Raw genomic sequence first — 27,776 nt, forward strand, 5'->3', positions numbered from 1 at the left:
ACAACCCCCTTACCTCGGCCCCTTCAAAGTACTTCAAAGGGGCGAGACGACATTCAAAATTATGATAAAAGATCGCTTGCAAACTGTTTCCCTAGACAGGCTCAAGCCTGCCTTCGTACACTCCGACACCCCTCTGCCATCCCAGTCAGACTGCCCGAGCACATGTTCTTATGAAGAACCTGCTAAAGAGTCTGTTCAACCTACAGTTGGGTTTTCTCTGTCCAATGAGTCACCACCACAGTTCGCAGATTCCTCAGGCATGTCATCATCATCCCCATTCACGGGTTTTGAAGACATTTCAGGTACTAGAAACGCGGATGCCCCGTTCTACACTGCAATGTGCCACCTGACCGCATCGATGACATGTCGATTATGGTGTTCGTTAATCATGTGCTTGTACTGCTCTCCAACAGCACAGACCCGACCCCCACTGGGGAACACAACGTCAAGATAGTGCACAGCTTGTTCCTCCCACAAGATGCGACCTGTCATGTGTTCAAGCTTTCATTTCTTTGGACAGATCAGTATGCATTCGGGAAATGCATGCTCACACACCGCCTCCTCTCCCAAACTGCCACTCCCAAGTTGGTCGATGCATCATCCCCCCCCTCCCATCCCTGTTAGTTTTCGGATTATGAGTTTGACCGACGGCCGCCCGCTGCACCTTAGCACGCCGAACCAACGGAGATGGAGCTTCCGGTCGTGCGGTCGTCGGTCGTGCGCCTACCACCCTGCACGACTCATGCCGACGCTGACACCCCCCCCCACCCCCCCTCAGGGCTTATAGGCCATACTCCGTACTGCGGGTGGAGGGGGCTGTGTGGCATCAATAGGTAACTTCAACCACACAAATTACAATCTTTGGAACATTAACTGCTCTGACGAGCCACCATGTTTAATTCAGTCTGCCCTTGTACTTCATGCAGTGTTCATACATACCAGTCTTTATGGTAAAATATATGTCTGTATAGAAAACTTGGGAACTGTTTATTACGTATATTACGTTCTGTATCCAGAATACCATAGACCAATTGTTGGAGACTGCACTGGATGAGATTTGAAAACTTGAGAGCTTAAAGGTGGAAGACAGGATAATATGCAAGACAGAAATTAATACTAAATCATTGTGCATGAGCTAATAAGAGTGAAAAGTTAAGTGCATTGTATGTAATAGAGGTTGGAGGGGGGATGGTGAAAAATAGACAAGTTAGAAAATGAAATATGTAGAAAACTGAAATGGAGTAAAGAAAGGAGTATTTACTGTGAATAATATATATACAAGTTTGCAGCAATATGATCATGTCATGCATAAAGGACGCTTCATGCAATTTACAGGATGTGGTTGATACTGACCTACAACATTATGCTCATCAAATTGCATGTGGCATAGATTACAATGATTTCAAGGGAAGCAGTGGTTGGTTGCATAACTTAAAACAGTGCTTCAGAATTGTAAGACATAAGATTACAAAATTTCAGACATATGTCAACTTGATGATGCACACCAAACTGCAGAATTGGCCTGTAGATGAGATAAACAAACTTTCCCCAATGTTCAGTAAGGTACTTGTTTATAACTCTGACCAACTGGGATTTGGAGAGGGAATACTTATGAAAGAAATGGTAACAAGAGAGTTGTATCAAGATCGACTAACATCAACATCTTAATGCATTCACACACAATTATGTCAACACATAATCTGAATGGTAAACTGGCTATAAAATTATTTGTTGTGCTGTGAGAAGTTGGAGGTGCTCTACCCCCTATGATTCTTTGTCGTGTGTGTTATCTTGCAAGGGCAGTACAGAACATTTATATCACAGCAAGAAAGAGTGGGAAAATGGGCATAAGGGACTTACAATTATGGTATGAGCATTGCTTTTGGTCAATAGCTGGTCAAAATAATGTGCTTTTGCTTGATTCCTGGTCTGGATATAAAAATCGTACTCCTTTAGTTCATAGTAATTGACGGAAAGTCATCGAGTAAAACAGAAGTGATTTCTGGCATTCCCCAAGGTAGTGTTATAGGCCCTTTGCTGTTCCTTATCTATATAAACTATTTGGAAGACAATCTGAGCAGCTGTCTTCGGTTGTTTGCAGATGAAGCTGTTATTTATCGACTAATAAAGTCATCAGAAGATCAAAACAAACTGAAAAATGATTTAGAAAAGATATCTGAATGGTGCAAAAAGTGGCAGTTGACCCTAAATAACGAAAAGTGTGAGGTCATCCACATGAGTGCTAAAAAGAACTCGTTAAACTTCGGTTACACAATAAATCAATCTAATCTAAAAGCCGTGAATTCAACTAAATACCTAGGTATTACAATTACGAACGACTTAAATTGGAAGGAACAGACAGAAAATGTTGTGGGGAAGGTGAACCAAAGACTGCGTTTTATTGGCAGACTACTTAGAAAATGTAACAGACCTACTAAGGAGACTGCCTACACTATGCTTGTCCGTCCTCTTTTAGGATACTGCTGCACGGTGTGAGATCCTTACCGTATAGGACTGATGGAGTACACTGAAAAAGTTCAAAGAAAGGCAGCACGTATTGTATTATCATGAAATATAGGAGAGAGTGTCACAGAAATGATACAGAATTTGGGCTGGACATCACTAAAAGAAAGGCGTTTTTCATTGCGACGAAATCTTCTCATGAAATTCCAATCACCAACTTTCTCCTCCAAATGTGAAAATATTTTGTTGACACCAACCTACATAGGGAGGAATGATCACCACGATAAAATAAGGGAAATCAGAGCTCGTACAGAAAGATATAGGTGTTCATTCTTTCCGCGCACTATACAAGATTGGAATAATAGAGACTTGTGAAAGTGGTTTGATGAACCCTGTGCCAGGCACTTAAATGGGAATTGCAGAGTATCCATGTAGATGTAGATGTAGAGCAAACTATCACTTGTGAAAAATGTGTGACATTGCAAGTCATACCACCTGGAACCACTGTACAAATTCCGACTCTGGATGTTTTTTTTTTTTTTTTTTTTTTTTTTTTATGTCCACAAACCATATTATTACACTATCTGCAGCTACACCTGAAAGGATAGGCAGTTTCACAATAAGCCCCATGACAGACTGTTTTGCATTCAGTTGCATTCACATACCATCAGTTCTCATCTCCAACTTACAACAGTATGATTCTATACACATTCTTTAAGAGGGGACATGTAGCTGAACACCCTGCACAGTTAGCAACTTTGAGCTTGAGGTGTGAACCTTTGTGATCACTGTGGCACATCATTTTTCATTTAATGTTTATGTTGCCAGCTAATGGTTTCTTTTGAATACTTCTACTTTGAAATGAGCCTTATTGAAGAGAGAAGAGAGAACTTGCAACCTCGTAGTTAAGGGGTTCTTTGTCAGTATTATCCTGGTACTGAATGCATAAATCAGCTACTTCGACAAGGCTGTGACTTCTTGACATCATACCCTGAAATGTGATCCATTCTGTCAGAAACCTTGCCCACCACACCCAGAGTAGCTTTTTGTCGCCCTCCCAATCCCAATAATATCCTTGTCAGACCCTATGCTCATTCTGCAACTATCTCCCTACCTATAGCTCCTACCCCTGTGACAGTTGCCACCATAAGACTTGCTATAACCATGCCATGTACTACCACTTATACCAGTCCTGTTGTAACTGGCAAAATATATACTATCAAAGGGAGAGCCATCTGTGATATGACACATGTTGTATACCAGCTGCAGTGTAAAGTCTGTTCAGCCATCACATCAGCATAACTACGACCAGGTTATCAGTTACGATGAATGGGCATAGGCAGAGGGTTTATACTGGCAACACACAATATCTTTTTGCAGGGCTTGCTCTACAGTATTACAGTGTTGACCTGGGTGCCTGTTTTACCACACATGCTGCCTGGATTCTTCCCCCAGATACCAGTTTCTCAGAACTCCGCAGGTGGGAGCTGGTGCTGCAACACGTCCTTTGTTCTCACCACCCAGAAGGCCTTAATTTACGTTCATTTCTTTGGTTATAGCATTTCTTTATTGTAACTATTCCTTTCTTCACTCCCTTTTAGATTTCTACATCTTTCATTTTCTGACCTGTCTATTTTTCACTGCCCCTTCCCACCTCTACCACATACAATGCACTTAACTTTTGATTCTTATTAACTCATGCACAAAGTTTTGGCAGTAATCTTTGTCTTGTGTATTACCTTATATTCCACCTTCAAACTCTCAGGTTTTCAAATCTTGTCCAGTGCAGTCCCCAAGAATCTTTCTGTCCTTCTCATCATGTCTCTTAAGTCTCCCATGATACAGGATTCTGTGCAACATTTCCAAATTCTATCCCTTTTCCTTCACTTCTGTTGCTTCCCCTTCAATCCTTTTGCCAGAAGGAGGAGCCACTGGCTCTGAAAACTTACAAACTTTAATACCTTTATATGTGTGTTCTTCTGCCAACACTTGATGAGTAGATTTTTTATCTTTCCAATTAAATTACATTTTCAAAAACTGATTATTTAAGTAGTGATTTGCTACAAAAAGTACAAGAACAGTCCAGACCAAAAATTTATTACATGACCATAAAACTTAACTTTCTGATGGTAACGTGGTCACTTGCCGAAATAATGTGCCCGTTGGACACTAATGCCCGGCTGTTCACCTGTGAACTCTTTCATCATGAAGTACGCTGGGAGAAATAGAAGAATCACAACTGATAAGTTTACTCAAGGAAGGAGTTTGTGGCTTCCTATGGATTAAAAATATCATAACTGGGATACTGTTTGGACTCTATGGACTGAAATCACAGGGTTTTTTGAAACCACATGTAGCCAAAAATCTTTGACAGACATTTTAGCCAGAAATTATAACCTCAAAAAATAATTTGTTGATGTGAGAATGCTGGTGTATCTTATGCTGTAATGGATCTTTTCTGGGTTGTGGTGTTTGGGCTTAAACTGTCTGCAAATAATTATTATAGCAGAACCTCGATTATCTGACCTTTGATTAACTAACCACTTGTTCAACCAGTCATCTGTGCTCCACACTGAATGGTGTGTCAGCTTAACACTTTGATTTGTTAGTGTCACAAGAGATATCTGTTTGAGTCACACTCATCACGCATTCTCAGTTGACAGACTACTGTACTGCCAGACTGTTGACTTTACTGTACTCTTTAAATCTGCTGCTTTATCTGTACACATTTTTTCACTGTATTCCTTTTAATTTCAAAGTTTCAGTGTAGTTTTGTACAATTTTTAATTGTGATTATGAAGTGTAAGGGATTGTGAAAGACTAAAAATGGCAACGAACCAGAAGAGGAAATTTCCTATGTGCACAGTCAGACAGAAACTAAGTGTTCTGCAAAGACTTGACAAAGGTGAGTCAGTTACTAAATTAGGCTCTGAAATGGGTGTTCTAGAGACAACCATTAAAGACTGGTAAAACAACGGACAAGATCTGGAAGCTTTTTCTTTAACTATATGTGGTGAAAATGCCTTAAAAACACGAAAATCACTGGAAATCAAAACTTGACCTCGTTATGTGACACTGTGTGGATTTGATTTTGTCAGGGCAGATACAAGGGACCTCACTTTCTGGTCCTGTTGTCAAAGAAAAACTTTTCATTTGGATAAAAATCTGGGGGTGAAAAAGATGAATTGCAAGCAAGTGAAGGTGGTCTTCACTGTGGGAGAAATCAGCAAGGCATTAGGCAATTTACTACTTCAGGTGAAAAACTTTCTGCTGCTGATGATGCAGGTAGGAAGTTTGTTGAAAAATCTTTAAAAAAAGTCTCATAAAATAAACTGGTAGCCGATCAGTTACACAATATTCATTAGATTGAGCTAAACTATAAAATGTTCCCTCAAAAAAATCCTGCCTCAAAAAATGTAACAGTTACAGACATGAAACTAACAAAGGACAGGCTGACCATTAAAGCATGCAGCAACACAAGTGGTGACCATAACATGCTTTTGTTTGTAATCGGCAAATATAAGAAACCAGGAGCCTTCAAAATTATAAACCCATCAGCACTTCTCATTCATTACAAACTTAAAAAACTGTTTAGATGAATGTTAATTTGTTTAAAGAATTGTTTTTTTATGCTCTTGTTCTGGCTGTTAAGAAGTACTTTAAATCAAAAAAATCCACCATCCCGTGCAACTGCATTGCTAGCCGAAACCCCAAGCCATCTCTCTGAGTCTGAACTTCAGTAAGCTAACATAAAATCTATGCTCTTGCCATCCCCACCCCCTCTCTGCCCCTTCAATAATCCAACCAATGGGCCAGAGTGTTATTGAGTGCTTAAAATGACGTTACAGTGTTACAGGAGGAAATACCTCAGCAATTTGTGGAGAAAACAGAAGAGGGTTGTGATCTTTTTGAAGCAGTGAAAAGACTCAGCAAAAAGATGCAATTTACAGAGTTGCCAGGTTTGAGAAGAACTAAAGAAAACCACTCTACAAAAATCATGGAAGAAAATTTGTCCTAGCCTAAATGAAGAGCAAGACTTCATAAAACTAATGAGTCAGACATTACAGATTTCGTCACAGATCTGCAGACTGTTCAGAATGATATCCAGCCCGCTGATGTAGACAAATGGCAAACAGAAGCCATAGTGGAATGGTGCCAACAATTTGACCATAGGCACACAGATGTGGGTGACACTGATGGGGAAGTAAGACTATGGACATCAGCCATAGACAACATTGTTCAGACAATCAAAAAACTGATTTGCAACAATCACAGACTTGTCAACGATGAAAACTTTCACACAGTGGCTCCCAAATGGTTCTGTGACCAAAAGCTGGGTCTCTAGCATCGAGAAATTGAAGAGTTGGTGGAATGTTCTGAGTGTTTTTTACACAGACTTGATGAGGGTGTTGAAGAAATAGTATGCTGTACCTGCGTCACTTTGAGGTATAGTGCAGCATTCAGTAAATGTTGCTTGGCCTGCCATCGCAATGAGTAACTTACTTTATAAAGTCCCCTCAGGTGAAAAATCATGTGAGTGCTTTGTCAGATGTGATAATAAAAATATATCACATTTTATGGTACTTATCTAAAAAAAAAAACATATTTCTGTCCTGGCAATTTGGTGAATCACAACAATTCTTTAAATTTAGTAATTTTAGTCTTAATTTGCCCCAGAGCAACACAATGGCCACCTACATAAACTTTTCATTCACAAAATGTAAGCTCAGGACTGGGAAGGTCAAAAGTGATGTATAAGTGTTACTAACTGATTACACCAATACAGATACTAGTATATGATACATCTCTTAATACTTTGCTTAGACCAAATCAAATTTCAGTTTCCTAATACTCTGACAAAAATGAATCTTTTGATAGACATCATGATGACATTCTGTTTTTTTTATTTTGATATTTTTCTAGTGATATTTGTTTTTTATGTTTCCAGCTCCTTGGTACCCCTTTAAGCTTGGTTCAAACAATGTCCTATAGACACAATTTGCATGTGAACAGAACCAAGACTCTGTGAGAGACTCTGAATTGGCCATGAACAAAACTAAAAATTATTTGAACCTTAATTTGATTCACAATACACACAATTCTGATGCAAGTCTTGTCTAATGTCATGGGAATGACCTCAGAGGCCAACACAACAAAAGAAAGAGTCCCAGTTTTTGACAATGTTGAGTTAATTCTTCAGGCTTTCCTGGAGATCTGTTGACATTTTGAAAAAACAAGACTTCTGCTGGATCTTCGCATCGTTCTCACATGATATTTTGATGGTGTAACTCGTTGTCTTGAAAGGGTACAGTATCGCCCGACATTGAAAATAGGTACAACATACTTCATTATTCTTGTCAGAACAACATATTTTTTGTAAAAATAACTCAATTTCAATTAACACAGCGAAGCCGGATACCAGTGTGAGAAAGAATGACAATTTATTTATTTAATTGATCACATGTACACTCCCACAAAATAAATCCCTACATCCAGTTTGGTGAGATCTGTGAAATGAATGAATGTATGGTCGTCTGCTAACCGCAGATAGTGAATGTGAATATATGATCATCTTTGAGACGATCCTTTGGCCACCTTTGGTGGAACCAAAGAGATGAAATTTACCGGAGCTTTGAGCGCCTGGAATGTGGCTGACCAATACAATAACAAAGTGCTCCCCCACTTCAGCAGAGGTGCGAGAGGACCTGAAGAAAGGCCATGTTTCAGCACTCTGCCACTGGATCTAGTGTTGGTAAGGCCTGTCTTCGGTGCGCTCCATAAGGACAAAAGAGTGGAGACATGGTATGCATGTGAAATACTTAAGAGTAGTTTAGAATAATAATTTCTCTTTCAGGAACTTTTGTGGGGAGAATTAAATGTCAGGCAGTTAATATTAATGGGATCGTAGTAATCTACGGAAGTGAAGTTGAATTACTAGTGTGTGTACTATAAGTTGAAATATTTAAGAAATGGCGTGTGCAGGACTTGAAATTAGAGACGAGTACTTCCACGTGATGAGTACTGTGTGAGTCTCAATCTGTGTATGAGACAAAGGATAAAGAGAAGTACTCGTCCATGGTATCAGTTGAGGACTCGCGTGTGTGATGAATATGTTCTTAAAATTACTTTGCGTGTTGTGTTTCCGTGTGATGCTTGATTCAAACTATAATATTCTGAGAAAGAAGCAAGGTGAGTCAGCCGTCTATCCAGCAACGCCAAATGGTTTGCATTGCACAGGAAGACGTGCATATAACGTCCAGAGTTCGTAGCAGGAAAGAAAGTTACGAACTGGGGCAGTGTCATGTGGAACTGGGATGAATACTAATTGAAGTGGGAAAGCTGAAAGTGATGGGATCGTAATGTTGTGACTATTCCTATGTTGTATTCCATGTTGCAGTGTGGTGTATGTCATGTAATTTAAGTGTGTGTGGTTTACATGGGAGAGTAGCAAGGTAGTTTCAGAGGTAGTGGGTTATGCATGTTCCTTTTGTACCGCTCGGTCTGGAGGAAAGTTTCATGATGATGGTTGTGAGAGTCGATTTGTGAGATATAGCAAAAGATCCACCATCCTATCCAGAAAGTGCACTGTAGCATTAAATAATTATGAGACCATAAGATAGAGAATCACCAATGTAAAGCCATGCCCACTGGGCGGAATTTCTCATGTGTTATTGTTGTAGGTTATAGAATTTGTGTGTTTAGATTATAGAATTTATCGGAATAAATAAGACAGTGAAAAGAAAAAGATTGGTGGCCTTTTCCTTCGAATTGTATGTTGTCATGATATCCAGAATTTATAATGTGTGCATTCATATTCAGTGCGATGGCCACGTGTTGATAAAAGCCGTTAAATAAGAAAGAAAATGTGGTATTGCCAGAGCGTAGTGAACAGTCAGTGTTGTGTAAATTACTAATAGTCAGAAGTGCGTTTCCGTTGCGTAATATCCAAGCAGGAGAATAACTTTTAACTTAATTGTGAGTACTAGAGTCCATGTTACTTGATAAATAAAAAATGAATCCACTCACTTGGCAGACCACTCATCTTGCAGGCCTGACTGCTTGATGCCACAGTATGAGCAAGGCATGTGGGTGCCTCTCATAATTTCGACCCTGCCAGGATTTTGCTGTTAGGGTTTGCTGTTAAGATTTTTTTTTTGATGGAATATATTGTGATAGCGCTAAGAAGTAAAATTTTTTGGTGTGCAATTTCTTTCTGGATTGGTGAGGATCTTTTATTTTTTTTTTAATTAATTGCCATATCGTCCAAGGCTGGAAGATCGTTGTATAATTTTTTTTTTTTGTGTAATGTCCGTAGTAAGTAGGTCGCGGTCGAAAAGTGTAGTCACCATGGAGGAGAGTGATTCTGGGGTAAACGTAGCAGTGGAACAGGAAGTAGGTGTCGACCTTAGGTTAATGAGTGAGAACGGCAAACACTCTGAAGGGGCTGAATTGTCAGCGGACCGCGGCTAGGTGATCCTTTACGCGGCGGGCTTTGTCCACAAATGGGGGCTTTTCCCGATGACATGGACGAGCCGGGACTAGGTCAGGTTTGCAGTGAAAGTGTAGCTACCCTTAGCGAAGCTACGGTTTCTCAGGCGAACGAGGTGAGCGCACCGAAAGTAGCAAATGACAGTGTGCTACTGCAGTTTTTACAGAGGATGGATAGAGATATTAAGGAGAGAGATAGGGAGAATAAGGAAAGATTTGATAGAGATAATAAGGAGAGAGATAGGGAGAATAAGGAAAGATTTGAAGCAACTAACGAAAGATTAGAAGCGATGAATAGAGATAATAAGGAGAGAGATAGGGAGAATAAGGAAAGATTTGAAGCAACTATGGAAAGATTGGAAGCAAATAAGGAAAGATTGGAGGCAATGGATAAGGGAAATAAAGAGGCAATGAGGAAGCTACTCTCAGTTATCGATGAGCGTCTGTCCGCAGTTAATAATCGGTTAGATGAGGGGGAGAAGAATCTGGGTGCGTTGAAGCAAGTATGTGGCGCCGTGAAAGAAAAAGCCAATAATTTGGAGCTACAAATAAGTGCAATAGAGAGTGATATTACAGAACGTAGGGATGTGTTGCCGGATGAGCGGATCAAAGAAATAGTGGAGGACTTACTTGCAGATAAACAAAGGGCATTAGACAGTGTGCAAGCTCAAGTCACCCGGCAGGAAGTGGCGCTAAATAAACGCAGGGATGAAGTTGCGGAGGTAGTGGTCAGAACGAATACGATTAGCGCAGATGTAGAAAAGATCAGTATAAGAGGCGAAACAGGCTCTGACAGTACGCAGCGAGAGGTTCATGCCGACCAGGAGGAGGTACAATCACTATTACAGTTTAAAGAGGCACAATTAGAAATAAATAGGAAACATAGGGAAGAACTAGCACAGTTGCAATTAGCGTGCAGTAGCGAAGGTGAAACACCACCAGGTAGATTGCAGAGGGAGAGTGAGATAAATTCAAAAAACGAAAATAGGCAGAAAGAGGAAGACGAACTCAGAGAGTTAGAGGAACGGTTGTGTCGGATAAAACAGGTGTCAAACCCAACTGGGTATAGTCCAAGGTCGGAAAACATAAATGCGGAAGAAGAATGTAGGAGGCACTTCGTGTCGGTACAAACGTACACTTGTTTTCCGGATCCTGATAACTACCAATATCCATGCCTGTGGCTGTCTGAATTTCAAGATTCATTACCTTCATCGTGGGGACTGCTCCTCAAAATGAATTTGTGTATAACCATTTGAGGGGCGAGGCTAGAGCGAAAATGCAGGAAGTTATTAAAGACTGTAGTAGCTACAAGATATTTTGTGACAAGTTTTTAAATGAATTCTGGTCGAAAAGTAGGCAGGACCAGGTTAAGCAAAGCATACTGATGATGCCAAATTGTAACGAAGGTGGTATAAGAGATCCAGTAGTGTGCTATCAGGAAATGCTGAGACGAAATAGGTATTTGGATGTGCCATACGAAACTGGGGAGCTCATTAGGATCTGTATAACTAAGTTGCCAGTGAGATTGCGCAGAGATATAGTGATAGCAGGCAGAGGCTTAGACGATTCCGCATCATTTCAGCACTTGTTACAGGAACTGGGTAATGAGAGCAACATTGTGAACGGAGACACGACTCGTAGGTCAGACAGAGTCGAAATTAGGAATGGCAGAAACTATCAGAATGACAGGAGAGCATGGAATCAGAGGAATGACGGACATGGAAGATGGCGAGGAAATAGGGGGCAGAATTCATGGGGATATCGACCGGCAAACCGGGAAAATAGAAGATGGGACAGAGATGGAAGAAGAAGGGAAAAAGAAAATGATGGGCGAAGAGAGGATAGGCAGTCATTGGGTTCACGACAGGACAATCACTGTCACAATGACGGAGGGACAAGAAGGTGACTACATGATAGACGGGTACAAGCCAGGACTATTAATGATGTAAATATTAGGTATATCGATTACGGAAAACTAAGGGAGAATCTGTTAGAGGAGGTAGGATATGTGGGGAGTGAAGTCCACCCAATAATTAGCGTAGAAATAAATAATATAATCGTACCTTGCGTCATCGACACAGACAGTGTAATGAGTGTTTTGAGGGAAGATGTGTTTAAGTGTTGCAGTCTTACAAAACCATGGCCAACGTTGCCTTTGCAAAGGACAACAGTGAGAGGGGCAGTTACAGGAAAGGGAATTGAGGTGAAGTTACAAGCGCAGGTAGACTTTGTGTGCCAGGCAAAGAGGTTTAGTACAGTGTTCATGATTGTGTCATCTCTAAAGCCCGGTCCACACGCAACGATCTGTCTGCGCAGACATCGGCGCAGATGTCTGTACATGCAAAAGATCGCTGCAAATGTGGTGTGTTCACACGACACAAACCCCAATCTACTACTCGCCCGCCATCTGTCGGTGTAGAAAAGAAATATCAGTGGCAAGCGACTACGCTCCCCGAAAACGTCAAAATTTAATTCAGTCATTTTGAAAAATAGAAATGGAGGAAGTTCTGTTGTGGTCTGTGTTCGCAACTTGTGTTGCAAAAAACATTCAGACCAACCGCAGGAAACAGAGAAAGCGGTCAAAATGGTGCAGACAGTGGCTGCTAAAGCGAAAGCAGTTTTGTCACGTAAATTTACTGCGAGAGTTGCAGGGCCAACCTGTTTTGTTTTACATAACCTCGTGTTCCATTTCCTCGCACATTGGCACTCCAATTTCATCTTCAATTGTACTCCTGCTTGGTCTTGGCGTTTCTTGATCACTAAGAAAGCCAAGTAGATCAAAATACCATAACGTTGGCTGGTATACTTGATCTACTCCTACACCAGATCTTCTAGATTTCTGAACTTTGGATAACTCTTTTCGGTAAACAGTTCGCTGACAGACTAATTTACTTGACTTGCCTTCATGAACTCATCTTTCAGGAAAGCGTAAATAGCTTCACATGTGTTGGGTATTATTTCACTCAATGCTTGTTTCGATATTGCAGATGAAAATTCCAAATCATTGTAGCTCCCTCCTGTTGCTAGGAATCTTAATGTTACTGCCAGGCGTTCATGAGGAGAAATTTCCCTTCTCATACAAGTATTTTTCTCATAATATGAGGGGTTACATGCTTTAAGAGATAATTATAAGTTTCGACATCCATCCGCAAATAATTTCGCCAGTTCGCAACGAAATTATTTTTTTATTACCGTTTCTCTGTTTGCCGAGGCGCCAACTGCCCGCAATTTTTCTATTAGAGCATTGTATGCTGCTGTCTTTTTGTCTCGGTCACTATATTCTTTACTTTTAATCTTCCACAAACATGGGTGGTTTCTGTATATTTCAATGAATTCACTTACAAACTCTCGAGAACACTGACGAGTATCAGCCATTTTAATGCCCTGTGCACACAAATACAAACACTAGACTGAGCAAACAGCTGTTTCGCGCCAGATTTGCGATGATCTCCTGTCCACACGCTCCAACTTGTCTGCGCAGATGTGGTTTGAACCGACAGATTTGAGAGGTTTCGCTCAAACCTCCAACTCCAACTTCCAGGTTTGCACACACCTCAGGTTGGTGCGAATCTTCTGTTCACACGCAACGATCTGTCTGCGCAGATGTGATGTGCGCAGACATTTGCGCAGACAGATCGTTGCGTGTGGACGGGCCTTAACTGTTGAAGGGATATTAGGCATAAATTTTTTGAACCAATATAAAGCAGTCGTTAACATGAGAAATGGTTCGATGGAGTTGAAATGAGATTCAGAGGAAATTTCATTAAGATTCAATGATTGCTTATGTGCTAAAGATAACGCAAATTTAGCATTGTGTCTCGCGGTAAAGTCCGGTAGACAGGCACAGAATAAGGGGTTCGAACAAGAGAAGGAGGAAATTCATAAATGTTTGGAGGAGGAGATCAAGGAGAAAATATGGCATTTACGAGGGACCACGGTCTACAGCGAATTGCAGAAAATTTTATACGAGAACAGGAAGGTATTTAAACATGATGCGGGTACAATAAGAAATTTTGTGTATAGATTCAAAGTCAAGCCCCATAAACAGTTTAGGGCCCAAGTGTACCCGATACCTGTTGTGTACAAAGAAAGAGTAGAAGCTGAGATCGAAAGCATGCTACAACAAGGGATTATCAAACCAGCATCCAGTCCGTACAACAGCCCTTTAGTTTGTGTTGAAAAAAAGGATGGGTCAATTAGATTAGTTTTGGACGCAAGAAGGATTAATAAGATAATAGAGCCAGAGACAGTTCGGCCACTCACACTTGACGAATTGCTACAAAAGTTTCACGGGATCAGAGTTCTCAGCTCAGTTGATTTGAGAATGAGTTTCTGGCAGGTGGAGTTAGATAGGGGGTGTAGAAAATACACTGCTTTCTTGTGCTACGGGAAATCGTATCAATTCTGGAAACTACCATTTGGGTTAAATGTATCATCCACGGCATTTATCAGAGCGCTAAATACTGTCATTCCTAATGAAATAAAAGATAAGGTAACACAGTACGTGGATGATGTCCTGATAGCAGAAAGAAACTGGGAAGACCACAATAGAACGTTAAGCATATTGCTCGGTGCATTGGAGAGACATGGGGTAACCGTGAATTTGGGAAAGTCAGAATTTGGATGAAAAGAAACCGAGTTTCTAGGTCACATTGTGACACCAGAGGGAATAAGACCAAATCCAGACAAACTCGAAGCAATCAGAGATTTTCCGGTGCCAAGAACAAAACGTCAGCTACGGGGTTATTTAGGATTAATCAATTTTTACAGGAGGTTTATTAAGATTGGGGGTGCAGCGACACCCAGACTATGTCAGCTGACCGGGAAGAAAACGGTATGGAATTGGGACCCTGTCGCGCAGGAAGAGTATGAGGCGTTAAAGAAGGCACTACTATCGGCACCTCTTCTCGGGCATCCAGACCTAGGGAAAGAGTTTTGTATGCCCACGGACAGTTCCCGTAGTGGACTTGGGGTAACATTGTTCCAAGAGCAAGAGCAAGGAGGAGAAGTAATACAACAACCTATTGCATTTGCGAGCCGAGTGCTTAATAGAGCTGAGAGAAATTACACGGTAACTGAGCTTGAAACTTTGGCAATAGTATGGGGTTTTAGTTAAGTTTAGATACTATTTGTACGGGAGGCATACTAAAATCTATACTTACCACAAGTCACTACAGTTTCTGATGTCAGCCAAACTTAACCATAGACGACTCACTAGGTGGGCACTCTATTTACAGGAGTTTCAGTTTACGGTCATGTATATTCCTGGGCCACAGAATATAGTGGCAGATGCGTTGTCAAGGAACCCAGTAGGTCATGGTCAATGCTTTGATGAGGAGGTAAACGAGAACAGATATGACATACTGTATATGCAGGGCATGCCGTTCGAGAAATACATAGGGGCGGTACTCACAAATATCGCGAAAGAGCAGGATAAAGACGCGTCATGGAGAATGGTGAAGGACAGAGTTAGAGCGAACTTAGATGCCAATATAGCGCGCTTTTATACAATTCAGAACGGGGTCCTTTTCTACCGTAGAAATCCGAACACACAGGACTGGGTGTTGTGTATATCAAATGAAATAGTCAACAAGCTTATCTGGTACATGCACCTAAGTTACGGGCATTACGGAGCAAGGAAATGCTGTAAGAAGTTAAGAGAATCAGTTTATTTCATTAGTATGGAGAGGAGGATGAAGAACGTGCTTGGTAGTTGCATATTGTGCCATAAGGCAAAATCGTTAACTATCTCATGCAAAGCACCGCTTTTTCCGATAGTTCCAGGTAGATTGAGGGAATTCGGAGCAACAGATTTGTTTGGCCCGCTACCTAAGTCAGTGCAAGGATATAGATATGTTTTAGTAGCAGTGGAATTGGTGTCAAAGTGTGTGACTTTTACCGCATTGAAACGTGCGATGGGAAGGACAGTAGCAGCAGCGATCGTTAAAAACTTTTTGCGAGAAGTAGGAACTGTAGAAAAGTTCATAGCTGACAATGGACCACAATATAGATCCAGACAATGGCTAACCACACTGAAGAGAAGAAGGATAAAACCGGTGTTCATATCTCGATACCATGCTGCAAGTAACCCCAGTGAAAGAGTAGTAAAAGAATTGGGAAAGTTGTGTAAGATCTATTGTCATAGGCAACAAAGAAGTTGGAGTATTTTTCTCAAAGATTTTCAGGACATCCTCAATGAGCTACCACATGGAGCAACTGGTTTATCACCAATTACGGTACTAAAGAATAACCACCACCAGATCGAGTCAGGGAGCTGGTAGATTTTCCGCGGTCAGGAAAGCAGAGGCACACAGAAATTGTCAAGGTTGCGATAGAGCGTATTAAGAAAGCAGCTAAGGATAGGCAGGAGAAGCAGAAAAGAAAGATCCGTAAGATCGAATTGGCAGTAGGAGACAAGGTTCTAATTAAAACTCATCGATTATCAAAGAAGCACAGATTCCTAACTAGCAAATTCTTTACGGTGTATAGTGGACCATTCAGAGTGAGGCAGATTGTCCATGAAAATGCTGTACTTATTGAGACGATCAAAGGAAAACAAACTCGTGGGCTTCATCACATTTATAACATCAAATTATGGAAAAGTTAAGGACAGATCGAAAGTAGGCAATTTATGGTAGATAGTCAGTGTATTTATTTTTGGTGTGTAACGTTGTGCAGGGTCAAATTGAACATAAGAATTTTCAGGCGGGATGTCAGGACGTATGACGGAATAGACTGGTCGAATGAGTCCTGAACAGGAGTCGACAGAGTGGTGTATGTACGTATTTTTTGTCATATGAATAAGGATCAAGCAGAAACGACATGATGATTAATGAGTGGATAAAGATGGTAGGTAGAGAGAGAAGTGACGTGATAAATAGTAGTGGATAAAGGTGATATTTAAAGAGAGAAGCGACGTGAAGCAGTGTGATTAATAAAGAGAGATTCGACGTGATGAAACAGTGGTAAATAAAGGTGAGTAGAATTGAATAATGTGGAGATGGCTTAGATGTATGTTACCGGGAGGCCTGTGTATGCTGCAATCGAGATTGATGCGAATGGTGAAGGAAGACCAGGAAATGATGGAGTAATGGACGGACGGAGAGCCGAAATACGAATGAAGAGAGGAGGACAACTGCACAACGTGAAAGGACATAAAGGGAGTATGAGATCCAGATGGTGAATATTGTGGAATACTGACGTAAGATGTAATATAAGTGTAAATCTAATTCTTACCATAACATTTGCAACATGAAAAAAAGTAATTTTTGTTGTTGTTGTTGTTGAAGCCTGGTGCCAGTATAACTATTCAAAACGGTACTAAGAATGTGTACAGTTATTTTGCAGGATGAATAATTTGTGTATTTTTTGTTCTTAGATGAAATGTCGCAATTCTAAGTTGATATTTAGCAGGATGAATAATCGGTAAAGTGAATGCAGAGGTAAGCCGATGGAGAGAGGTGCCAGAGTGAAAGGACGAATTCGGAGACTGGAATGCTATCTCCGAAACAACTTCATGTGTTATGTGGTTGAGTATAAGGGAGCAAAGGTATGGTATGTTGTCGTGAGTGTGGTGGTGTTATGAGTATAAGGGAGCAAACGTATGGTATGTTGTCGTGAGTGTGGTGGTGTTAAGGTTAACTGAATTCTAGACCTATTCAGTTAGTGTATTAATGGATTGAATGAGAAGGAAAATGTGATGTCTGGTGAGTGAGAGTCGTAGAGTAGTGTGATCACAATGCGCACACTCCTGCTTTATTGATTGATTTGGATGAACCTCGATGGCAGGTCAGGATCTGACATCATGTGGATGGTACATACATGTCCTAGAAATGTTGTTATATATAATAAAAAGGTAAAATATATAAAGAGATACTAATTTCAGTCTGTCACAAGCACAAAGGTGCATTGTATGTTGTAGATTTAGGGTCATCAGTTTCTAAAATGTTTATTGTGTTAGGATGTTAAAGTAGTTTACTATTTAACAACATGTGGTAGGTAATTGTGAGCTGTGTAGATTATTTCTTATTTTTTGTTAGAACACTTTCAAGGGGTATTAATATCAGCCTGTCACAAGCACAAAGGTTCATTGTATATTGTAGTTTTAGAATCAATAGTTTCTAATATTTTCACTGTGATAGGATGTTAGAGTAGTCTACTATTTGATATTGTAATTGTGAGCTGTATAGATTGTTTCTTATTCCTTTTGTTTTTTTTTACACTTTCATGTTTTGCATGAGGGACGACAGGTACAATCAATAGCACAAGTGTGGGCTGTATATAGAAAAGGGATAAATGTTGATGTTGTATGTGTAGAAAACTAGGGTGTATGATTTTATGTTTTTTAGAACAAAGATTCTTTTATTACCAATGTATCTAATAGATCATACATGTAATCAATGAGTATTTAAATACTGTAAGAATATCCTTTTGTCTGTAATGTTGCAAGATGCATGGAAGGGTCTGACTGATTGGGTGTCGTAGCACTGAGGTGCCCACGCAGAACGCGCCCGTAACTACAAAAAAATGCAGGAGGCCAAGCTGACGTCACCATGGGAGATGTGACAGAGCCGCGGCGCTCCCCACTCCACTGTCGGTCGGGGTACACTCCACGCACTCGCTACAACAGGTCAACGGCCTGGGGCGACACGCGCCTACCACTGGCTGCCATTCATAAGTTCCGCCACCCTTACGACTGGGGACAGTATCCCGCAGAGGCAACAGCAGGTGGTTTTTTCTGCTTAACGGCTCGCGCGGCGGCGCGACGGCAGAATGAACGACGCGTGGCAGAGTCCGGCGGGCATTTTTTACCAGCAACTATTAACTAGTACTGGACTGTGGAGCCGTGAAACAAGATGACTGCTCGTATGTCTCCATAAGGTGGAAAGTGAAGGACTGGTGTTTCCACATTGTGAGTGGTGGAAAAGATTTTGTCTTTAGCAGACAGGACGATTGTTTTGTTTTGTCTGGACCACTGAATGGTGGGATCCATAAACTTTTGGCAGTGACTTGTTATGTGTGCTTTGTGAATTGCATGTGGGATGCTTGGTATACTTAAAGAGGACAGTTGTCGTTTGGTGACTAATTATTGTATGAACGCAAGAAACTAAAGTGGGACATTGACATTTGCATTTGTAGTAGGTGACATTTCTTTAATTGGTGTGGGAATAAGTGCTGATTGTTGGAACTTACGACTTTTAATTACACCATGAACTGAAAGGACAGAGCTGTGGGTAATAGTAGTTGTAGGGCCATTTCTGGACGACCAGATTCGTGTGGATGGTACTCTGAGAGTGACTATGACATTAGTGTTTAATGTGTTCAAAATGCCGATTTGAGTGACTTAAAGACTTTCGTCCGGGTAACCATGGGAGCGCTTTGACACCGAGACAGTGTTTCTAGGGAACCTGTCAGCAACTTTTTTGACCCCAAGAAAATCACAGAATGAAATGATTCCGTGTGACTCGCAAGATAGGGAATAATGTATTTGTAATTGTGTAAAATTTGTAAAATTTTTTAATATGTTTCATTCCTAAAGGGACAGCAAGTGTAATTGTATTTCATTAACGTATGTGTTTAGAATAGTTAGTGTGTTTTTTTGTTTGTTCTTGGTTATCAAGTTCACATAACATGTTTATTAGAATATTTGGCACAACGATGCTTCAATTATTAGCCAGTGGCGTAATACTAATGTAGCGGCTCTTGTTGCATTGGTCAGTAAAGTTGTCACAGGGGACAAGAATTTGCGTTGCACAACAAATATCGGAATTAGCTGATACATTTTGATGTTGCGGACAGTAATGATCTTGCTGGTGTGTTGACTGAAGCCACTTATTTTCATTATCACAGTGGTGATATTTCACATTAAAGCGTAATGAAGGCTAGTCGAAATGCAAGTTCTTGTCGTCTAAATGTGTAACAACAGAGAAATGAGCAGTAGAGTAAGATACGAGAGCTACTGGTGGATTCAAGCACTTATTGCTAACTATTTACTGCGTGTATTGATCAAAGGTGATGGACTGACTAGCTCAGCAGCAGGTATTTGTACTGGTGGACAAGGATAAGGTTAAACTCACAGTCGAGTAGTGGTGGCAATTGCTTAAGTGATGATAGTTAATGAGGTATGACATGAAGTCCTAGATGAACTATATTACGTAACCAGCATGTAACTTGTGGTATACATCATTGTTTTTCTTCTCAGTTTTATTTCTCTGTAGGGTTGATGTATATTTTAGAGTAATAGTATGGAGCCTGACATTCTACATGTAACTAGTGTACGCAATGTTTTTCTTTTGTTGATTTTGTTTTGTATTTAGACTTTGCTGTGTAAAGGTTTTTACCCCACAATTTGTGAATGTCAGATTACTTGCTCTGTGTTTGGACGGTGAGCTATTTAAAATTTCATGAGTACAATTAGTATTTTTTTTTATTTGTCATAGAATTAGTGAAGTTTGGATTGCTCATAAAAACAACGAAGATCCCAGTAAATAAGCAAATTATAATCTCAACATTATTTTTATTTGTATGATGTAATGTTTTATTTGTCATGCAGATTGTTGTAAATTTGTATGTGTACGTTACTCCGGATTGTGGAGAGTACAATAATGCAATAACTGGGTCAATAATTTGGTAAAGTAACAGCATTTGTTCGTCTATTTGAGGTCACCAGGGGCTAAGGTCTCCTCCGGGGTTTATGACGATTTGCTACGTGTGTTCTAATACAGCTTTCTTAAAAAAAATGTTCGGAACTACCCTCGCATTGCAAGGATAGCACCGTGCCATTTTTTTCTGCATGGGTAGCCGGTGGTGAAAGGGTACAGTATTGGCCGACATTGAAAATAGGTACAACATACTTCATTATTCTTGTCAGAACAACATATTTTTTGTAAAAATAACTCAATTTCAATTAATACAGTGAAGCCGGATACCAGTGTGGGAAAGAATGACAATTTATTTATTTAATTGATCACATGTGCACTCCCACAAAATAAATCCCTACATCCAGTTTGGTGAGATCTGTGAAATGAATGACTGTATGGTCGTCTGCTAACCGCAATAGTGAATGTGAATATATGATCATCTTTGAGACGACCCTTTGGCCACCTTTGGTGGAACCAAAGAGATGAAATTTACCGGAGCTTTGAGCGCCTGAAAAGTGGCTGACCAATACGATAGCAAGGTGCTCCCCCACTTCAGCAGAGGTGCGAGAGGACCTGAAGAACGGCCATGTTTCAGCACTCTGCCGCTGGATCTAGTGTTGGTAAGGCCTGTCTTAGGCGTGCTCCGTAAGGACAAAAGAGTGGAGACATTGTATGCATGTGAAATACTTAAGAGTAGTTTAGAATAATAATTTCTCTTTCAGGAACTTTTGTGGGGAGAATTAAATGTCAGGCAGTTAATATTAATGGGATCGTAGTAATCTATGGAAGTGACCAACGGTCACAATGAAACCACGTGTAGCAATAAGTTGAAATACTTCTGAGTGCTTAAGTTAAGCTGAATTACTAGCGTGTGTACTATAAGTTGAAATATTTGAGAAATGGCGTGTGGAGGACTTGAAATTAGAGACGAGTACTTCCACGTGGTGAGTACTGTGTGAGTCTCAATCTGTGTATGAGACAAAGGATAAAGAGAAGTACTCGTCCATGGTATCAGTTGAGGACTTGCGTGTGTGATGAATATGTTCTTAATATTACTTTGCGTGTTGTGTTTCCGTGTGACGCTTGATTCAAACTATAATACTCTGCGAGAGAAGCAAGGTGAGTCAGCCATCTATCCAGCAACGCCACTTGGCTTGCATTGCACAGGAAGACGTGCATATAACATTACGAAGTGGGGCAGTGTCATGTGGAACTGGGATGAATACTAATTGAAGTAGGAAAGCTGAAAGTGATGGGATTGTAATGTTGTGACTATTCCTGTGTTGTATTCCATGTTGCAGTGTGGTGTATGTCATGTAATTTAAGTATGTGTGGTTTGCATGGGAGAGTAGCAAGATAGTTTCAGAGGTAGTGGGTTATGCATGTTCCTTTTGTACTGCTCGGTCTGGAGGAAAGTTTCGTGATGATGGTTGTGAGAGTCGATTTGTGAGATATAGCAAAAGATCCACCATCCTATCCAGAAAGTGCACTGTAGCATTAAATAATTACGAGACCATAAGATAGAGAATCACCAATGTAAAGCCATGCCCACTGGGCGGAATTTCTCATGTGTTATTGTTGTAGGTTATAGAATTTGTGTGTTTAGGTTATAGAATTTATCGGAATAAATAAGACAGTGAAAAGAAAAAGATTGGTGGCCTTTTCCTTCGAATTGTATGTTGTCATGATATCCAGAATTTATAATGTGTGCGCCATTCATATTCAGTGCGATGGCCACGTGTTGATAAAAGCCGTTAAATAAGAAAGAAAATGTGGTATTGCCAGTGCGTAGTGAACAGTCAGTGTTGTGTAAATTACTAATAGTCAGAAGTGCGTTTCCGTTGCGTAATATCCAAGCAGGAGAATAACTTTTAACTTAATTGTGAGTACTAGAGTCCATGTTACTTGATAAATAAAAAATGAATCCACTCGCTTGGCAGACCACTCATCTTGCAGGCCTGACTGCTTGATGCCACAGTATGTGCAAGGCATGTGGGTGCCTCTCAGTCTTCTACAGGTGCTACCTGAGAATGGTCCTTGGGCAGTTCGAGTCCACTATTTATGCATGTAAAGTGCTGGGCGCTCCCTAGTCAGTCTATGCCACATTGGGTGTTCTCTCTGTGGTCCGTGCCCACCAGATGCGGCTACCATGGTCTTCTCTGGTCACTGGTGTTCCCGCTGCTGTCTGTGCCCAGCTCGGCTGCTCTGTGGGGTCGTGGACATCGTCTGTAGTGTCTGGTGCTCTGTATCCTCGCTGTTTCCTTTGTCTCCACTTCTATTTCTTGCTGGGCACTGCGTAATTGGTCTGCGCCACGTCGAATGTTATGTTTGCAGTCCACGCCCGGCTCCTGTGGTCCTCTGTGCTCGCTGGTGTTCTGACCGGCATCCGCACCTGACTTGCACATCCTCTAGGGATCTTGATCATCATCTCAGGAGTGTCAGGACAAATCTGTAGTGTCTGGTGCTCTGTCTTGTGGCTATTTTATTGGTCCCCACTCCTGTTCCTTGTGAAATCTCGATGTGTCTTGCATTGAGCTTTCAGAATTTCAAGAGCTGTGCTGAGCTGGTATCCAGTGTCATGGTTGATGAGATCCTCCATGATCTTGATGGACTCTTTTATAACACTGTCCCAATGTCTAGGGGTCTGTGTGACATCCTTTGTGCCACTGTAATTCATCAATGACCAAGCTCTAGACAGTGTTCTGCTATGGCTGATATGGTTGCCTGTCTGAGTCTGGGGTGCCTTTGGTGTTCTTTACACCTGATGTCCACAGTCCTGGTTGTCTGTCTGATGTATGACATCCCACGCTCACATGGTATGTTGTAAATGCCTGGCTTCCGTAATTCCAGGTCATCCGTTACATTCACCAACATTGTCCCAATCTTAGTGAGTGGGCAAAATACGCTATGGATGCCATGTTTCATGAGAATTCTGCTGATATTAGCAGAGATATGGCCAGCATGTGGCAAGTATGGCACCCTTTTTGCCTTTTCTGGTTCTTCTACTGGATCCTGTGGTTGACTGGCAGGCCTCCACTGGGGAAGAATACTCAATGTAAAAAATATCCAATTTATCATGCAACATTTGCAGTGTGTCATGAAAACCCAGCAAAATAATGTTCTGAAAACTATGAAGTCCATACAGTCGTTATAAAGATTAACTTGAACTGGAATTAAGAGAATACCAAGGAAGATTTATACCCTGGAGAAGTTGCCCAGAATAGATAATCAGTCTGAAATTTGTAATGGACTGCTACGAAAGAAAACTGAAACATCACATCAGAACCTTTATAGACTTCAAAAAAGCACATGATCTATCCACAGACATTCAGTGATATAGATACTAAGGAATTTCGGTCGTAAGCCCAAAATTAATTTTGATAAACTTAATTCGAACAATCACCAAATCGAAAGTAAAGTTCAGAGGAGAAATACATGAGGAGGCATTTATGATTACAACAAGGTTAAGCCATGGAGATGGTCTATTGCAATTACTTTTCAACTGTGGTCTGAATTATGTGATGAGGGAATGTTACAAGAAAAATCCTGAAAACATAAGAATTGGAACCAAAAAAGATCATATAAACTTAAATTGCCTGGGGCTGACAAATGACTTAGCATTAGTGGCTAATTACAATCAGGAATTGAGTAAGAAGCCTATATATAAAAATTGGACTCCAGATATCATTTGAAAAGACCAAGATAGTGGTAGCAGATTCACAAGTAATCAACCTCATAACAGGAAAGAACAGGAAAGTAAAATTAATAAAAAATTTAAATACTTAGGAGAAATTATTGGATACAGCTTGGACTAGAAACCTGCTTGGCAATAAAGATATAATAAAATGATAAAACCTCAAAAATTAATATGATCTATATTCAATAAAAATATCTCTCAATGAAAACTAAATTAAAACATTAACGAAATGGCAGTTCAACCAGAGGTGACATACAGAAGCGAAACTGTTTGTCACCCAGAAAAAGAGAATCGACAAAATTTTAAAAGTAGAGAGAAGAATAGAAATTGGATAAATAAGAACTATCAAAAAGTTGGACAGTGGCAAAAAGTTGGACAGTGGCAGATAATGCCATATGAAATGGTGTACAGTGAACTGGAGCCCATTACAGATAGTGGATGGAAGAAAAGGATCTCTCTTTTGGTCAGATTATGAGGGCACCAAAACCTTATTACGATGAAAAATTATAGAGAAATTTTGGAACATGAAGCAACAGGTAGGATGGATAAAGGAAATCAGGGACGTGATCAAAGAGCTAGAATTGACCCTGGACGATATGCAAAACAAAACGTAATATTTAAAGAAGATGAAAAACATAAGATTTAAACCAAAAATAGACAAATGACATACAGTAAAATGGGTATTCAAAGATGATGAATGTCAAAAAATATCAGAACGAATGAAAAGGTACTGGGCAATTCGGAAAGAATACGTACTGATGAAGATGGCCAGAAAATGGTTGACAGAAGTGGTCCAGCGTAAAAGCAGAAGAAGAAGAAGAAGAAGAAGAAGAAGAAGAAGAAGAAGAAAAAGAACAAAAAGCACGAAATCTACTACTATAATATGCGAGATCGCTGTGAAAATGGTTAATTTCCGCTGTTAGCAGAAGAAGACGCCTTTCACATCATCAGCATCAGTGTCAATAGTTTCTTCCCGAAAAACGTTGACTGTTTCGTTCCATTGACAGCCTTGGTGAATGCCTCCATTTGAATTTTGAAATGTATTGTTCGGATCTGTGCTGTCAAGTACGAATGGATCTTAAAACTAAACATAGGTCGATCTCAGTTGGTAGCTACCACAGTCTAACATAACAATCGCGACACTCACTGCTGTAAAAGTTGTTAGCGTTTGAGAGCGGCGAGTAAAATGAACGTCAGACGTGTCGTAAGCATAATGTTTGTCTTGCATCCATTTCCTACGTAATTTACGAAATATTTGAGTTATTTTCTTTCCTCTAAGCGTTTGTGTAGTATCAGTTCTAAAAATGATTCTAAAATAAGCGCAAGTATGGATAAAAACCGTGAATCGAGTGGCAAGCTACAACACATTCGTGAAGAAACACTTGTGACATTGGATAAAACTGCAGTTTACCACGTTGATATCAGAAGAATATAAACACACAGATTCGCACGTAAGAAGCACAGACATGTACCTCTGCATGCAAAAGCAATCGACAGCTCATTTATCGTTCTGTAGGCCTACTGTGTTTGTCGTTGTTGTCGCATGTTCCCACAAGTACGACCTTCATCTTTATATTATTCTAAGTGGGACAAGCAACTGCCAAATAGTTGGAGAAATATGTTGAAAACATTATAATGAGCTGATTACAGTACATTTCACGCAAAACCAAATATTTGACTAATTTTCAAACAATCTGTCAGTGAACAAGGTGCTAACAAAATAATGTCATCACACGAAGGAAGCAAGGAAAATCAAGTGACTAACAACAGAAGTGAATGAAATACACGCTTTTGTAAGACACGAATAACTCCACTTAATCTAACCACTTCATCGTCAAAGCATGTCTGTGTTGAAGATTCACACGAATTTGGCACTGATACATGGAGAGTTGAACTGGCTGCTTCTGTGTCACAAGACTGTTTTACAGCTTTAGATGGATTGTCGAATCTGTGGCAGTTTCCTCTTCATCATCAGTTGAGGTGGCATATTTGGGATGTCAAACAATGTGGGTACTGCATTCTACACGAGTTTATTATTGTCTGCGTTCATGAACTGGTTTTGTTCTAAATGTAGGTAAACTGGATCTTTTTTCATAAGGTCTTCTCGTCTGCTACCAACTAACCATTTTCTGCTCCTAAAACGAAACATTAATCATTATTACACATGTAGTTTGCAAGTGGTGTCTTCTTCCTGTTGTTACTATAATTTATTGCGCTACAAACGCTCCAGCTTGTAAAAACCATTGTAGAAATCAAAATAAACTACCACTATTCGCTTTCAGGATCGCGCCGAACAGTTTAAGTTACTGGCCGCTTGGGGCGCTGCTGGTGCGGTAAACAACAAAATCGAGGCGAAGTGTCGTGACAGTTATGTTAGAATGTGGTAGCTACTCACAGATATATTCGTATTTACTAGCGCACCGCTCTATTCGACAGCAGGGAACCTATCGATGGAACAAGGCAAATGTTCGGGGTTCCAGGAACAAGAGCAATGAGGCGAAATAAGACTGTGTAGTGTGGCCGGTCGCTCACTCACTCTCGAGGCGGTCGATGCGCTCGCGGCGCTTCTCTTCCTCCTCAGCGAGCTTGGCCGACGTCTTAACGCCCTCGCCGGACTTCTGCGTCTTCTCCATGATGGCGCATGCGCGCAGCACGAACGCCGGCACCGTCTCCTGCTTCTCCTGCTTCGGGATGTCCACTAGCGTCCAGTACTGGGTCTCCAGTCGGATCACCTCCTGTAGGCCGTTATGTCGCTTTAGACCGTGCATCGCATACTACAGCACTGAATTAGTTCGTGTATCAGATACTACAACACTGTCAAGCAACTACGGAGTACTACAATAAAAGTCTGCACACTCAAATTTCGACATATAATTCCTGCAGTCGGAGAAATTAAATTTTATAATGTTCAGATTCTGTTTTTTCAACTTCATAAAGAAAAGAAAAGTTCTTGATGAACAATAATGACACTACTGGCCATTAAAATTGCTACACCACATACTACAGACGCGAAATTTAACCGACAGGGAGAAGATGCTGTGATATGCAAATGATTAGCTTTTCAGAGCATTCACACAAGGTTGGCGCCGGTGGCGACACCTACAACGTGCTGACACGAGGAAAGTTTCCAACCGATTTCTCATACACAAACAGCAGTTGACCAGCGTTGCCTGGTGAAACGTTGTTGTGATGCCTCGTGTAAGCAGGAGAAAAGCGTACCATCACGTTTCCGACTTTGATAAAGGTCGGATTGTAGCCTTTCGCGATTGCGGTTTATCATATCGCGACATTGCTGCTCGCATTGTTCGAGATCCAATGCCGGTTAGCAGAATATGGAATCGGTGGGTTCAGGAGGGAAATACGGAACGCCGTGCTGGATCCCAATGGCCTCGTATCACTAGCAGTCGAGATGACTGGCATCTTATCCGCATGGCTGTAACGGATCGTGCAGCCACGTCTCGATCCCTGAGTCAAAAGATGGGGACGTG

At 40.7% G+C, this 27,776-nt stretch overlaps 1 protein-coding gene across 1 annotated transcript in view; it reads right to left on the reverse strand.

Annotated features, from left to right (window-relative positions):
• Positions 1-27,776, reverse strand: part of LOC124597117 — a 188,640-nt gene that overhangs the window by 11,492 nt on the left and 149,372 nt on the right. The window contains exon 3 of the mRNA XM_047135918.1: positions 26,825-27,023. Coding sequence (XP_046991874.1) covers positions 26,825-27,023 — 199 coding nt within the window. The remainder of the gene's footprint in view (positions 1-26,824; positions 27,024-27,776) is intronic.

The sequence above is a fragment of the Schistocerca americana genome, chromosome 1 (genome assembly GCF_021461395.2).
Source record: "Schistocerca americana isolate TAMUIC-IGC-003095 chromosome 1, iqSchAmer2.1, whole genome shotgun sequence".
Lineage (NCBI taxonomy): Eukaryota > Metazoa > Arthropoda > Insecta > Orthoptera > Acrididae > Schistocerca > Schistocerca americana.